Here is a 14,476-nt window from a genome sequence, read left to right on the forward strand (position 1 = left end):
TTACTCTGCCACCCATGAGCCCAGCTGTGCATACCTGTGCACACACACACACGTATGTATGCACTGTTCCTTGCATACTCCTGGGTGCCGGAGCTGATGCTTTCCTGCAGCAGTCTTGGCCACCTTGACATCTTGCTCAGGTGAGTGCTGAAAGCTGATGTCCTGCACTGTCCATGAGGCTGGTTTTCACTCATTTGACCCTTTAAAAAATACTTTATTTTTTAAGAGCAGTGTTCGGTTTACAACAAAATTAAGAGGAAGCTGTGGAGATTTCCCATAGACCTCCTGCCCAAACACGTTCGTAGCCTTCCCCATTATCAACATCACTCACGAGAAAGTAAAATTTTTTTACCAAGAATGAACCTACACTGACACATCACAATCACCCAAAGTCCATAGTTTACCTTAGAGCTCACTCTTGGTGTTGTACATTCTACAGCTTTGGACAATAGTGTAATGATGTAGATCTATCATTATAATATCATACAGAGTATTTTCACTGCCCTAACAATCCTCTGTGCTCTACCTATTCATCTCTCTCCTTGCTACGCCCTTACAACCACGGATCTTTTTTTTTTTTTTTTTTGCGGTACGCGGGCCTCTCACTGCCGTGGCCTCTCCCGTTGCAGAGCACAGGCTCCAGATGCGCAGGCGCAGCGGCCGTGGCTCATGGGCCTAGCCGCTCAGCAGCATGTGGGAGCTTCCCGGACCGGGGTACGAACCTGTGTCCACTGCATCGGCAGGCGGACTCTCAACCACCGCGCCACCAGGGAAGCCCTGATCTTTTTTACTGTCTCCATAGTTTTGCCTTTCCCAGAATGTCACATGGTTGGAATCATCGTATACAGGCTTTCCAGGTTGGCTTATTTAGTAATATGCCTTCAAGTTTCTTTCATGTCTTTTCATGAGCTTGCTAGCTCACTTCTTTTTAATGCTGAATAATATTCTCTTGTCTGGATGTACCACCGTTTATTTATTCATTTACCTACTGAAGGACATCTGGGTTACTTCCAAATTTTGGCAATTATGAATAAAGCTGCTATAAATATCTGCATGCACATTTTTGTGTGGACATAAATTTTCAGTTCCTTTGGGTAAATACCAAGGAGCGTGATTGTCGGATCGTGTGGTAAGAGTATATTTAGTTTTGTAAGAAACCACCAAACTGTCTTCCAAAGTGGCTGTACCACTTTGCATTCCCACCAGTAACATTACCAGAGTTCCTGTCGCTCCACATCCTTACCAGCCTTTGTTGTCAGTGTTCAGGATTTTGGTCATTCTAATAGGTGTATAATGGTATCTCATTGTTTGTTTTAATTTGCATTTCCCTGATGACATGATGTGGAGCAACTTTTCACATGCTTATTTACCATTTGTGTATCTTCTTTGTGAGGTGTCTATTAAGATTTTTGGCCCATTTTTTAATCAAGTTGTTTGTTTTTTTTTACTGTTGAGTTTTAACAGTTCTTTGTATATTTTGGGTAACAGTCCATTATCAGATTGTCTTTTGCAAATATTTTCTCCCTGTCTGTGACTTTTCATTCTCTTGATATTGTCTTTCACAGAAGTCTTTAATGTTAATGAAGTCCAGCTTGCTAATTATTTCTTTCATGGGTTGTCTTTGGTGTTGTATCTAAAAAGGCATCACCACACCCAGCATCATGTATGTTTCCTCCTTTGTTATCTTTAGGAGTTTTATAGTTTTGTGTTTTACATTTAGGTCTGTGATCCGTTTTGAGTTAACTTTTGTGATGGTGTAAAGTCTGAGTCAAGGTTCATTCTTTCACGTGTGGATGTCCAGTTGTTCCAGCTCCATCTGTTGAAGACACTACCTTTGTCCCATTGTGTTGCCTTTGCTCCTTTGTCAAAGATCAGTTGACTGTATTTACGGGGGTCTATTTGACCATGGTTTTCATGAAAGAAATAAACAGAATTACAGTCTAACTGCTCAGCCTCCCGTAGCTTCCATTGTCCATTGCCTTGGACAGTTGCTGAACAGAGTCAAACCTGAAGGTGGGTACCAATTCACATTTCATGTCTGCAAGATTCTGTAAAACTCATCATTCCAGTCAAGTTTAACAGAAGCCTGGTCAGCTTCTCCAGCATCTAATTAGGCACAAGAGAATCAAAGGGCAACAACCAGTCATTGTTTAGGAGGAAGGAAGGGAAAAAGAATTGTTGCCGCTGCTTTTTGCACTTGCAAAACTTCGATCTTTAGTTGACTCAAGACTGGTGGGCCCAGCTGTGGGCGCCCAATACTAAGGGCTTTTGGTCCAACTCAGAGAATGAGTTTAGTTGTAGACTCAAATTAGGAATCCTGTCCTGAGGCCCCAGGTTGCCGGTTCAGTGCCTCTTCTCCCTGTGCACTCTGCATCCCCATGCTACATTCATGGACTGGTTTTGCTGACTCGCCTGCTTCTAGTGCTAGACTGTGGGGAGCTCCTTGTAGCTGAGTCTGTCTTTTTCTCTGTATTCCCATGACTAGCACTGCGACTAGTACATAATATGCAATTCAGGTTTTTAAAAGTTGAATGCTTTCTTTCAACCTCTAAACAACTTCTAGTGCCTTTCACTGATGTTAGGAGCTATGAATATAGAAAAATATAGTACCATCTGTAGTGGAGGCAGACTATCTTGGTGGTTAAGAGCGTGATCTCCAGTGCCATATCGCCTGGGTTCATACCCAAATCTGCCTCCTATTAATCATGTCACCTTGAGCAAGTTCCTCAAGTGCTCTGTGCCTCAGTTTCTCACCTGTAAAATGGGGATAACAACAGTAGCCATCTCGTAGAGTTGTTGTGAGAATTAAATGAATGAATATATATATTATATATATATAATATATATATATGTAAAGTTCTTGGAACAATGCCTGATACATTAATAAGTGTTATCTGTTATTATCCTGATTATTATGATATTATTGTTATTCAAATAAATTGGTGGAGACTTTCCTGTCCTCTGCTCTCTCTAACAGCCCAGAACTTTCCTGGGGGACACCACAGTTGACAAGCATATGATTTGGTGGAACAAGGGTTGTGGCCAAAGATATGTGAATTAATAAAATTTAATCCCAAGTAATGGAGCTTGAACCTGGAATCCCAGTCACCCCAGGATAAAGGCCCAATAAAGGCTCCACTGGAAGAACTAGCACCTTCCCTTATCCCCTCAGTCTTTAGACTCCTGAAGCCTTTAATGTGTACTCTGTTCTTTCCTGGGAAATGGTGGCAGCAAGACGGTAATTCCAGATTCAGATACTAGGAGAAAAAAACAACACTGCAACAAAAACAAATGGGGAAAAAGTTGAGATGTGCATACTATATGTTCATTTAGTGAAATGGATCTTTCCTTGTTTTCTTCCTGCAGGCTATTACTATCTCTTATCTGGTCTTTTCCAACTAGTCTTATACTGATTTTCATTGAGTCTCTATATGGCAGTGATTCTCAACTTTGATTACACAATGGAATTACCTGGGAAACTTGAAAAAAAATTTTGACACTCACACAGATTCTGATTTACTTTGTCTGGGATGTGGCCCAGGGAATTGGGATTTTAAACAGCTCCTCAAGTGATTCTATTGTTCTGTCAAGGTTGAGAACCACTGCCTGAATGTTCATACAGATCATTGGGGACTTTGTTAAAATGCAGATTCTGATTCAGTAGATCTGGGGTTAGGGTCTGAGATTTTGTGTTTTTAACAAATTCTCAGGTGATGTAGATTTTGCTGGTCCCTGGACCAGACTTTCAGTAGCAAGGACTTGGAGAGCATGGTAAAATTATTCCCTTTGCCCAATATCATCATAGGTTTCCTATTATCCGCATAATAAGATGCCTCAGCCTGGCATCTTAGGCTGGCATCAGTCATTTAAGGTCCTTAAACATCAGTGGTCCCCAAATGTGACCAATCATCTGAAGATCTATGGGCAGATTTTCAAAGATACAGATTCCTGGGCGTCACATCAAGCCTACTAAAGCACAACCTTCAAGGTGCGGCCTGAACAAAGGGTATTTTGAAAACACTTCCCAAGTGGTCTAGATGGTCATGAAGGTTTAGGAGCTTCAGTATGCTTCCAATATACATTTCCAGGCTCATTGCCCATTCATTCAACCAGCAAACATTTATTGCGCCTGCCTCTGTACCAGGTACTAGGGAAACAAAAATGAAAAGAGTGTGATCCTTACTCTTAAAGGGCTGGCAAGACAAATGACCCAAACAAGACTATTTATTATTTCCCAGACATGGCCTAAATGCTCACAATTCTGCTCAAGGTCTTCTCTTCTTAAGAATGTCTGGGCCTCTCAGCATCCTACCTTTGCCTGTCCTGATCAACCAACTCAGATGCTCTTTTTACCCCATTTGCATCTCCACACTTATGTTTGGTTATCTCTTCAAACTTACTTTCCCTGGTATTAAAACAGATCCAGAGAGGAGAGAGGATTAACCCAAAGTGAGGTAACAACAACAATAATTAACATTCACATAACGACTTCCATGCACCAGCCATTGCTGTAAGCACTTTCCACATGAAAAGTGTGTAGAATGCTTGCAATAACTTTATGAGACAGCTATTATTATTATCCCCATTCTATGAATGAGAAAACGGAGGCACAGAAAAGTAACTTGTCCAAAAATACACAGTCAGTAACGGAGCCAGGTTTACCCTCAAGCCTTATACTCTACTGCCAAGTTGGTGACAGGGTTGACATGAGAAGGAATATGTAACTCTAATTTTCAGGCCTGAGCGCTTCCCTGGAAATTAGTTATTTGTGTGCTTGTTTCACAACTTAGACTCAAGCGTGAAGGCAGGGACTATGTCTTTCATCTCACACAGTGCCTAGCAGGGGTGCAAGCACTTAGTAGGTGCTCTACAACTGGTTATGGGATGGGCTGTCCCATCGTGGGGGGAGGGGATGGATATTTATTCTACCAAACAGACAACAAACAAACACATAAGCAAGGGCAACAGCCTGCAGGTCTCACGTCACCACTAGGTCATCATCACCCCTCACCACCAACGCCCCGCCCCCTCAGGCCTGCGCGTAGAAGGAGGACCCTCCCGCCCGCTTTCTGAACAGTCTCTGGTCCAGCTCTGGCTGTGCGCTCCGTCCTCCCAGCCAGCAGGTGCCCCCAGACCACCGGCTCCTCCTCTGCAGCCGTCAGAGCCTCGTCCTCTCTCCCTCTTTCCGCTGCTTCCTGCTCCCGGGATCCGGGCCCTGAGCCCCGGGGCCGGGGTTCCCGAGGCTTCCCGGGGCGCTCGGCCAGGTAACTGCGCAGCGGGGACCGCCCGGTTCCCGCGGCCGGGATGGGCTCCGGACGTGGATGGCCCGGCCTGCGCGGTCCGCTGCGGGGGAAGGAAGCGGGCAGATGGCCTGGCCTGGCCTCTGAGGGGAGGGGGTTCCTTCTGGCTTTGGGCGCCGGCGCGGGCGCCGGGTGGGATGCTGGCATAGCGGTCCGGCTCAGGTGTGCCCAAGCCGGGCGTGACCACACTGTAGGTAGGCGCGTCCGGGGGAGATGCGCTCGCGGTGCCTGCCAGGCGCCGAGGTTGCTGCTCGCTCCAGCCACGCCTGCTCCGAGGCCCAGAGCCAGGTGGGCCCGCCCAGCGCTCCTCCTCCCGAATCTGGCCCTGGACCGGGAGGAGCAAGGACAGGAGCCTTGGAATTCTGAGCTGGAACGGCCATCGGCCATCTAAATACCCTGTCATTCTTTCACCCAAAAGTGAAAAGCCGAAACGCGGAGATGGAGTGACTTTCCCAAGGTCACAGAGTTGTATCTGCCATTTATAAATGTCCATTCTTTTATTTGTTTGTAAATGGGCTACCGTGTCCTCTGTTCTGCCAGGGAATTAGGATTGAGGGAAGAGGACTCTAAAAATACTAATCGGCATATCCAAATGAGCTGATCCGCATTACTGGCCGGTGACCCTGGCCTTTAAAAGGAAGTGAGAGAGGACAGTTCTTTTCACTCTGGGTCCTTTGTACCTCTGGCCCTTGCTCTGAAAATTGGCCTGGATGTTTTACGAAATTATCTCAGAACTCCTTGTCAGAACTGGGCCGGATCATAGAGTTATTTTCAATCCTTTTTTCTTTCCTTTCTTCTCTCTCTCTCTTTTTTTTTTTTTTAAACTGAGTCTCAGGAGGTGAAAGTGAGTGCTCACACTCTTATGGCTATTTAGGGGCAGAGACAGAACTGGAACTCAGGTCAATGACTGACAACTGCTGTTTTCTAATCTGATTTCAGATGAAAGCTGTACAGCACTTGACCTTCATAAAGCCCTCTCTGGATAGCATTCTTGGGAGTGGCTTGTGTATTGAAGTGTGTTGGTCCACAGATACTATTTCACTTGTCAGAATAGGGTTAAGCAATAAGTGTAGCCATGCAGAAAATTCCTGCTGAGATGAGACAGATATCTGAAATGTTTTTTACTTTTTTATTTGTACTTTCAATAGAGGAGCTAATGAATATTAATAAGGACATCTTGGCTATTTTCAGATTTTAGTCCTGTCTGACTATATTGACTCCATTACACTCATTCTTGTCCTGAAACATTTATCACCGGTAAAAATTTCAGTCAGTGGCTTTCTGACATTGTTTCATTTTTAACTAAATAATTGTCTTAAAGATATTTTTATATCTTAACAAAAACTCCCCACTTGTACCTCAAACTCCTGCTTCCCCCTTGGTCAGTCTTTGAGTTGGATTTCAGAACTGAATAGAACTAGGAGTTTATTTTTTTTTCCCTTCCAAACTATTTAGGTCTTTGTTTAGTTCTGTCTTTAGGTTTACCTCAAGTTTTGATTTTGACTGATAAACCCATGATCCAAACCCAGACTTCAGTTGAGTTTAGTATCAGCTTAAAACCACATTAAACTGCCACGTGTCATATGACTTCTAGCAGAGACCACAAGTGGTGGAGGTGTTTTTCCGTGAGGGCTTCTTATTGAGATTTTTGAAATATGAACACATTATCTAATACACATATTAAATTACTTGTGTATTGTAGTCCAAGGTCAGTCATCACTGGGAGGTTATTGACATTTACTCATCATAACAACATATACCATATTAGACCATCTGCTAACTCAGAACGCAGTTCCTGCTTTTCGGTTTACAGTTTTGACCAGTTATCTCTAAGGAACACGCAATCAGAAATACAGCCACGCTTCAGTAGAAGATTCTTGGCTCTGTAGATAAGGAAAAAGTGTTTCCGGGAAGGCAATATTTTTGTACTGTCTTAGAGTAGAAATGAAGACGTATACACAAAATGACCCAATGCTGTTTTCTTAGGGTGCATCCTTTGTTTTTCTGGTTTTGGTCTTTTCATCGTAGGATGGCCTTAGCTCTGTGTCTGCAGGCGCTGTGCAGCCTGGGGGGCTGGCTCTCGCTCTACATTTCTTTCTGTCGCCTGAATAATCACCGAAGCTATGAGTGGAGCTGCCGGCTGGTTACGTTCACCCACGGAGTCCTCTCGATAGGTCTCTCAGCTTATATTGGCTTCATTGATGGCCCTTGGCCTTTTACCCACCCAGGTAGGTGGGAGACATTAGAGAGTTTTCCCTTAGGAATTTATGATTTGGGGGTAGTCTTAGAAGGATGGGACTTTTCCACAGAATTTGTATAATACTGAAGAATATTGAAGAATAATTACTATTATAATGTGCTTTGGGAGTCTCCATTCATCTTCATTGTTAATGCTGATTTGTATGTGTCACCTATTGTTTCTGCTTTTCATAACTCTCTATTTTTAAAACAAATCTTAATTGCTTTTCACAATTTAATCGACCAAAATGTATAAATCATAAAGCTAATATCAACATCTACCACCAGCCCCAAACAGACACTAAGGGACTGCATTAAACATACTTTTTGGTAACCTGCAATCTTTACTTGATTGTATATTCAAAGGACATCATCTTTCCATGTCTATATATATAGATCTTCCTTATCCTTTTCAGTTGTTATATAATATTGTGTTGTATGCATTTACTATCTTTTATTTAACCAATGCCGCATTATTTGGGGGCAGCTATATTAATTTTTAAGCTGCTAGATGTACTGATACAAGTGTTACTCCCTTAGAATACAAAACCTATATCCCCTTGAATTAGTTTGCTGGGGCTGTTATAACAAAATACTACAGACTGTGTAGCTTAAACAACAGAGATTGATTTTCTCACAATTCTGGAGGCTAGAAGTTCAAGATCAAGGTGTTGGCGGGTTTGATTTCTTCCGAGGCTTTGCTCCTTTGCGTGCAGAGCTGCCTTCTTGCTGTGTCTTCACATGGTCTTTCCTTTGTGCCTATCTACATCCTAGTCCTAATGTCCTTGTTTTATAAGAACACTACCCTAACATCCCTATTTTAACTTAATTACCTCTTCAAAGGCCCTATTTCCAAATATATTCACATTTTGAGGTACTGGAGTTTAGGGCTTAACATACGAATTTTGGAGGGACATAGTTCAGTCCATAAGTTCCCTAGAATATGATTTTTTTTAATTCCTTAGATTCTTTCTTTTTATAATTTCTTTAGATTCCCATATTGAGCTTCTGAAATTTCCCCCAAACTGTCAAACTGATAGGAAGCAACTCTTAAGCTTTATATTTTATATGAAGACTCTTAACGGATTCAAAACATGTCAGGTCCTTGCACGCTATGTTCTTGGACATGGGAACATACTAACTTTTGGGGTTCTCTCCAGAGTCCACTTTCAAGACAAGTTAGGGCCACCAATGTCCAATAATCTAACCCATTAAGCTAAGAAATTAATCTGACATTTGGGACAGAATAACTTTTCCATTATGGTTTATTACAGGATGTTGAATATAGTTCCCTGTGCTATACCTTGTTGTTTGTCCATTCTATATATAATAGTTAGCATCTGCTGCTAGTGGGAGAGAATAACTAAAAGAGTCTAGAAACAGAGCTTTAGCTGGTTAAAAAAAAAGACAAGAAAGAGACTGTGTAGGATTTTAATTGAAAGAACAAAATAACTGGATTTTATGCTGCTACACAGAGCGGATGCTGAGATAATTGCTGGTGCTTAAATCACTCATTGAGATCTGGTGCTTCAGAACAGCATTTCCTGGGCCCTGTAACATTGGTTTGATAAAGACCAAAGTTTTAGATTTTAGTGTTTTGGTTTTTTATTTTTTGGTTCCCTTTAAAAAGCACATGCCTGCAATTGTTTTCAGTGATACAGAAAAGTTTGAGAAAGAGCAACCCAGGATCTCTGCGTAAGGTAGCACGATTCCCAGCCACTCAATTTGCTTCTGTCTTGGTTTATTTCAGGCTCACCCAATACACCTCTCCAAGTGCACGTTCTGTGTTTCACCTTGGGCTACTTCATCTTCGACTTGGGCTGGTGCATCTACTTCCAGTCTGAGGGGGCCCTGATGCTGGCTCACCACACACTGAGTATCTTGGGCATCATCATGGCCCTGGTGCTTGGAGAGTCAGGCACAGAGGTCAATGCAGTCCTCTTTGGAAGCGAGATTACCAATCCCTTGCTACAGATGCGCTGGTTTCTTCGTGAAACAGGCCATTACCATAGTTTCACTGGAGACGTGGTGGATTTCCTCTTTGCAGCTCTGTTCACTGGAGTGAGGATTGGCGTAGGAGCTCACCTCCTCTTCTGTGAAATGGTCTCACCCAAGCCCAAGTGGTTTGTGAAGGTCGGGGGAGTTGCGATGTATGCTGTGTCTTGGTGTTTCATGGTTAGCATCTGGCGTTTTGCATGGAGGAAAAGCAGCAAGAAGTACCACACCTGGAGAAGCAGGCGGAGTGAGGAGCGGCAGGTAAAACACAATGGACTTCTCAAGACGCACTAGCCAAGGCTTGCTCCAGACAATGGATTGGGTTAAGTCAGCCACGGGAACCAGGTTGGAGATATGGCTGTTACAGAATCCTGCTTATGACGAGCTTAGGTTTCTAAAAAGGGCTAAATTTGTCCATCCGTTTGGTCAGTCTTGGAGCGGGACACATCCCAGTATTAAAACACTAACTTCTGCAGCTGTGCAGTTGTAGAAAGTGAGACTACCAGCAGTAGTTGTAAGTCAGAACTGTGAGGTGAGCATGCTGCCTTCCTTTTAAGTTGTGGTGACCCTGGCTCCTTTGTCTCTGGGAGGCTTGGTGATCAGACAGCCTAGAAAGGAACTCAAAAAGCATGAGTGCTGTTTCTTCCTTATTCCTTTGAGAAGTGACTCCTTCAACAAATACTTCTTCCTACTTTCTGTGTAGCAGCTTAAAGAAATGCACCTCATTTACTATAAAGTGAGGAACTTTCAGGAAGATACATGCCTTTGGCATCCTGAGCATTGGATGAGGAAATTGAATGGGGCGACAGAAGGATGAGAGAAGGATGTGGGTGAAACCGTGACGGTGGGGGTGGGGCTACTTACTGAGCCTCCCTATACCATATACTTGGTATATACCATAAAGGACTCCCTGTACTTGGGGGGTCCCAAGATCACCCTCAGGCTGGGTGCAGTGCACGCAGTTGTACTTAGAGCTTTGATTTATTACAGCAACAGGATACAACAAAAGATCAGCCAAGGGAAAAGGCACCTGGAGCAGAGTACAGGGGAAACCAGGCCCAAGCTTCCAGAGCCCTCTCCCGGTGGGATCATGCAGGATGTGCTTAATTCCCCTAGCAACGATTTGTTCGCAATATGTGTGAAATGTCTAGAAGGAAGCTTGTTAGAGGCTAAATACCCAAGGTTTTAATGGGGGGCTGGTCATGTAGGCAGTCTTTTCCTGACTCCCAGAAGGAAAGGAGGTTTTCACGGTGAACCACATTGTTTGTAGAAACAGTTTAGAGCCAGTGAGCCAGTCTCATCAGTTCATGTGGGAACCTTCCCAATGAAATCGAAGTCTTCAGATGTCAGCCAAGGGCCAACCTTGCAAACAGCCCTTTCCAGGCCTACTATATTAACTCTTTTCTGCACAAAAACCATAGAGCTAGAGCTTTGGATGAGAGATGAATGAGGTGTGGGCAGATTTACCGGGCCCTGTTGTACCAGTTCTGCCCTACCAGGAAAACTCTGCCAGTTCTCAGGGCTTTTGTGCATTAATCTCCTAGGCATGAGAGGCTGTGACTGAATTCCATAGGGATTTACCATGTGGATTCCACTGGGCTTGAGATGCCAGTTCAGGTTTCAGCTCTGCTATACATACTGCAAACCAGAACCAAAGACCAAATGTCCTGGCCTCAGGGTGATGAGCCTATTTGTTTTTCTCCATTTCAGATACATTACCTGTTCCTCCTGTTACTACTTTTTCTCTGGAAAAGGTGCCACTCTCTCTGGATAATATATCATGGCAAGGCCCGTGTTGGAAAGAAAAAATATTTCTTAATCAGTAGTCTCTCAGCTAGGAAAAGCAAGAACGTAAGTGTAGAAGAAGGGCTTAGGAACCGAGAATTCTTGTTTCTTTGAACTAGTTTGGCTACTCACCTGCCAGATCATTTGGGCAGGTCACTTGTTTACTCTGCTTCAGTTTAAACCCCATTGTCAATTAAGGAAATACCCCGTTGTGAATTTCACAGAGGCATTAGGTGGCGTTTTATCAATGCAGGTCTTTAATGTAGGGCTTTTATGGGAAAAAAGGGAAGTTTTATTTGTTTGTTTGTTGTTTATTTATTCATTTGATTGCGTTGTTGAGACCAGTGGTGAGCGAGTAGCTCAGCTGATGAGCGAGGGTATGGGGATGTTGAAGTCAAGGCTGGACGTGAGTAGGAAGTATCAGCCCATTCAATGGTAATCCTAGCCTAATGAGTGGTCTTGAAGATGGACGTCATTGTCTAGGTATGACCAAGTGGTTGGAACTGCATGAGGTCATCATTGCTCTGAGAAAAGCGGCTTTAAAGGCATGTTAACCGTGGGTCTTTTAAAATGACTGTCTTCAGGTTAAGGATATTTGCTGGACATGAGAATAATCTGACAGTAGCATCTCCATCTCTTTTTTTCTATGATCAGTATCCCTGAAATGTTAGCTTCTTTCCAACAAAATTGTGGTCCAAGTAGGATGCTGGGGAATGCTGATTTTAGCAAAAGCCTAGTTAGAAAAAAAAAAAAAGAGTGGCTTGGCACAAAAGAAAAAAAAAAAAAGAAAAGGAAAAAGCCGTCTCTTGAGTTTTGGCACAGTGCAAGCTGTCCCACACCAGACAAATGAATAGACTTAATCTGGTACCATTCTTCTCTCCTTCCACCTCAGAAGTGAAGGGATTGCAGACCTTGCTCTTTTAGGGGAACGTACTTAGGTTTCTTGAATTTCGAGAAACCTATCTAGTGATAAGGGAAGGAGAATCCCTCATTTCAGCTTTTCTTGCTGTTGTAGCTGAAAACTCTGAAGGAAACTCGCTGAGAGAAAAATGTGAAATGAAGGTGACTCAGCAGTTAAGATGCTGAGTCTGTACATGAGAGGTACATGAAGGGCTAATTAACATGTGGTGTGGTTGGACACATGGAGTACTCATTTGCATTTAGATTACTATGTAATAGTCATTAACACTGCCCAAGAAGGATTTATATTTCAGTGAGATTTGTACTAAATTTTATAAAAATAAACAACTTTTTATCAACCCAGAGTCTGGCTTTATGTCTTTGTTCTGGTTCTGCCAGAAGCTTTAAAAAAAAAAAGGCTCTTGGCCTGCAGAAACGTTGACCCATATTTATACTTATCGGTAAAATACTTCGTAGCTGTTCTTATCATCCACCATTCCTCATACTGCTTACTTTTTGAGGCAACAATCTACATATAGAAAACAGTTTGCCAAAAGAAGGAGGAAGAACTTAATTTCTTTCTTATTTTGCCACCTGTTTGAGCAGTTGCCTTGAGAATGATGATGTCCAGTTGGGTCCACAAAGACAGGCCCTTCGGCTGTCCTCGGACTCTGCTTCCCATGCCTGGAACAGTGTTAGACACATAGTAGGTGCTCAATAAGCAGGTTGAAAGAATGGATGAAGGCATGAGGATGTAGTTTAGAATTAGCCCCCATTGGAAAACGTTCTCAAAGAGCATGCACAGTGGATCGTGTCACCAATGTCATTTTTCTAGGTAAAGGACTAATGTCCCTGGGGCGTGTGTTCTGCTTAAATTGGTGTGACTCTTCTGAAGGTATTCTATACACAGACTCAAAACAGTCTAGAGCTATCAACGGCCGTTAAGAAGCTTTCAGGGACATTTTTTACCATTAGAGCTTTGTGCCTGAATATAGAGATTTTCATCATTAAAAAAAATAGCTCTGGAGTGAATAACGACTGACTTAATTAAATCCTTTGCTTACCATCTTCTGAAGCTTTCCCACAGCAAATGCCCTCTTTGCTCACAGCTAGAACTTTGGGTCTGTTTAAGTTTGGAAAGATCTTGAAAGCAGCCTGCCAAGAGGTTTTGTATGCAAGGAAGAGAAGGTGAATTAGGAAACTTTCCCAGTTTGTTTTATTCCTGAAGTTCGTGTAGTGAGGCATTCTTGAAGAGAAGAGGGGAACTCATTTTTAAAATGCATGATTTGATGAGTCATTGGGTCCAATTAATTTGATACCCACACTATAAAATTATTAGAATAGGGCCAAAAAGATATTTAGTATGTCTAAGAAAGACAAACGTTTGGGGATAAGGTTTGCATTTTGGTCATTTTTTGTAGATTGATGGAGCTCTTTCCAGTTACATATAGAAAATGCGCAATTATGAGTTTTCAAGATAGAATTATCATGCTAGGGTACACCAGCAGGTGGCAATGTGTCCTGGTTGGATCATTAGGAAAGTGGCTTGGAACCCTAATCTGCTTCTATTCTTTCCCAAAATAAACATTACAAAATTAGCTGGCTGTGCGCTGAACTTAAAAAAAAAAAAAAAAAAATCAAGCAATAAAGAGTCATCTTTGGCCTCTGTTTATCTTTTTCTTTTTTTTACCCGTTCTAACGTCAGCCTTAGCTCATGCATCTATTCAGGGATAATGATCCTTTTATGCACTGTTGCGGATTGACTTTTAGAAACAGCATTGTTAAGAAGTAATTGTTTCCCCTCTCCACGTCCACTGTTTGTTAGATTTGCTTTGCCACTTGATTTCCACAAAGAGGCTAAAGACCCTTACCCATCAATACAGGTTTGAACTCAAAAGTCTGAAAATAGTTGGATAAAGAGACAGCCACTTCAGATGTTTGCAGGCGGAATTGAAGAAATACATTATACATGGTACTTGAATCGCTGTAATCCTGAATTATGCAATCCAAACTGGACGGTTATCTAAATCTATCTACCCAGCAGGAAAAAAAATATTATTGGGGAACTCTTCAAAGAGAACTGTAATGCTATTTACTGGATAAATATATTTTATTTTCTGCTCCCATTTCTTTCCACAACAAGCTTGTTAAGTCGCTGTGGAAAGCACCATGCTTGCTCAATTTGGCAAATAATACATATCATTTTGCCAAGGCAGAAGCAGCCTAAAAGCAACATTATACGAAGAAATCCTGGCTCC

The 14,476-nt window shown here is 42.5% G+C and overlaps 1 protein-coding gene across 3 annotated transcripts; it reads left to right on the forward strand.

The window, feature by feature from the left end:
• The first annotated feature begins 5,165 nt into the window (after window positions 1-5,165).
• TLCD5 (TLC domain containing 5) lies at window positions 5,166-12,573 on the forward strand. Of its 3 annotated transcripts, XM_079930497.1 has the most exons (3): window positions 5,166-5,264; window positions 7,329-7,528; window positions 9,289-12,573. In XM_079930497.1, the coding sequence occupies exons 2-3, from the start codon at window positions 7,330-7,332 to the stop codon at window positions 9,825-9,827; spliced, it is 738 nt and encodes a 245-aa protein (XP_079786623.1). In that variant the 5' UTR covers window positions 5,166-5,264; window position 7,329; the 3' UTR covers window positions 9,828-12,573. The 3 variants fall into 3 exon arrangements, with proteins under 3 accessions (XP_079786623.1, XP_079786624.1, XP_079786622.1); XM_079930498.1 differs by lacking the exon at window positions 7,329-7,528 and having other exon boundaries at window positions 5,217-5,264; XM_079930496.1 differs by lacking the exon at window positions 5,166-5,264 and having other exon boundaries at window positions 6,903-7,528.
• Window positions 12,574-14,476: the final 1,903 nt, after the last annotated feature.

This window comes from Stenella coeruleoalba (genome assembly GCF_951394435.1).
Source record: "Stenella coeruleoalba genome assembly, chromosome: 8".
Classification (NCBI taxonomy): Eukaryota; Metazoa; Chordata; class Mammalia; order Artiodactyla; family Delphinidae; genus Stenella; species Stenella coeruleoalba.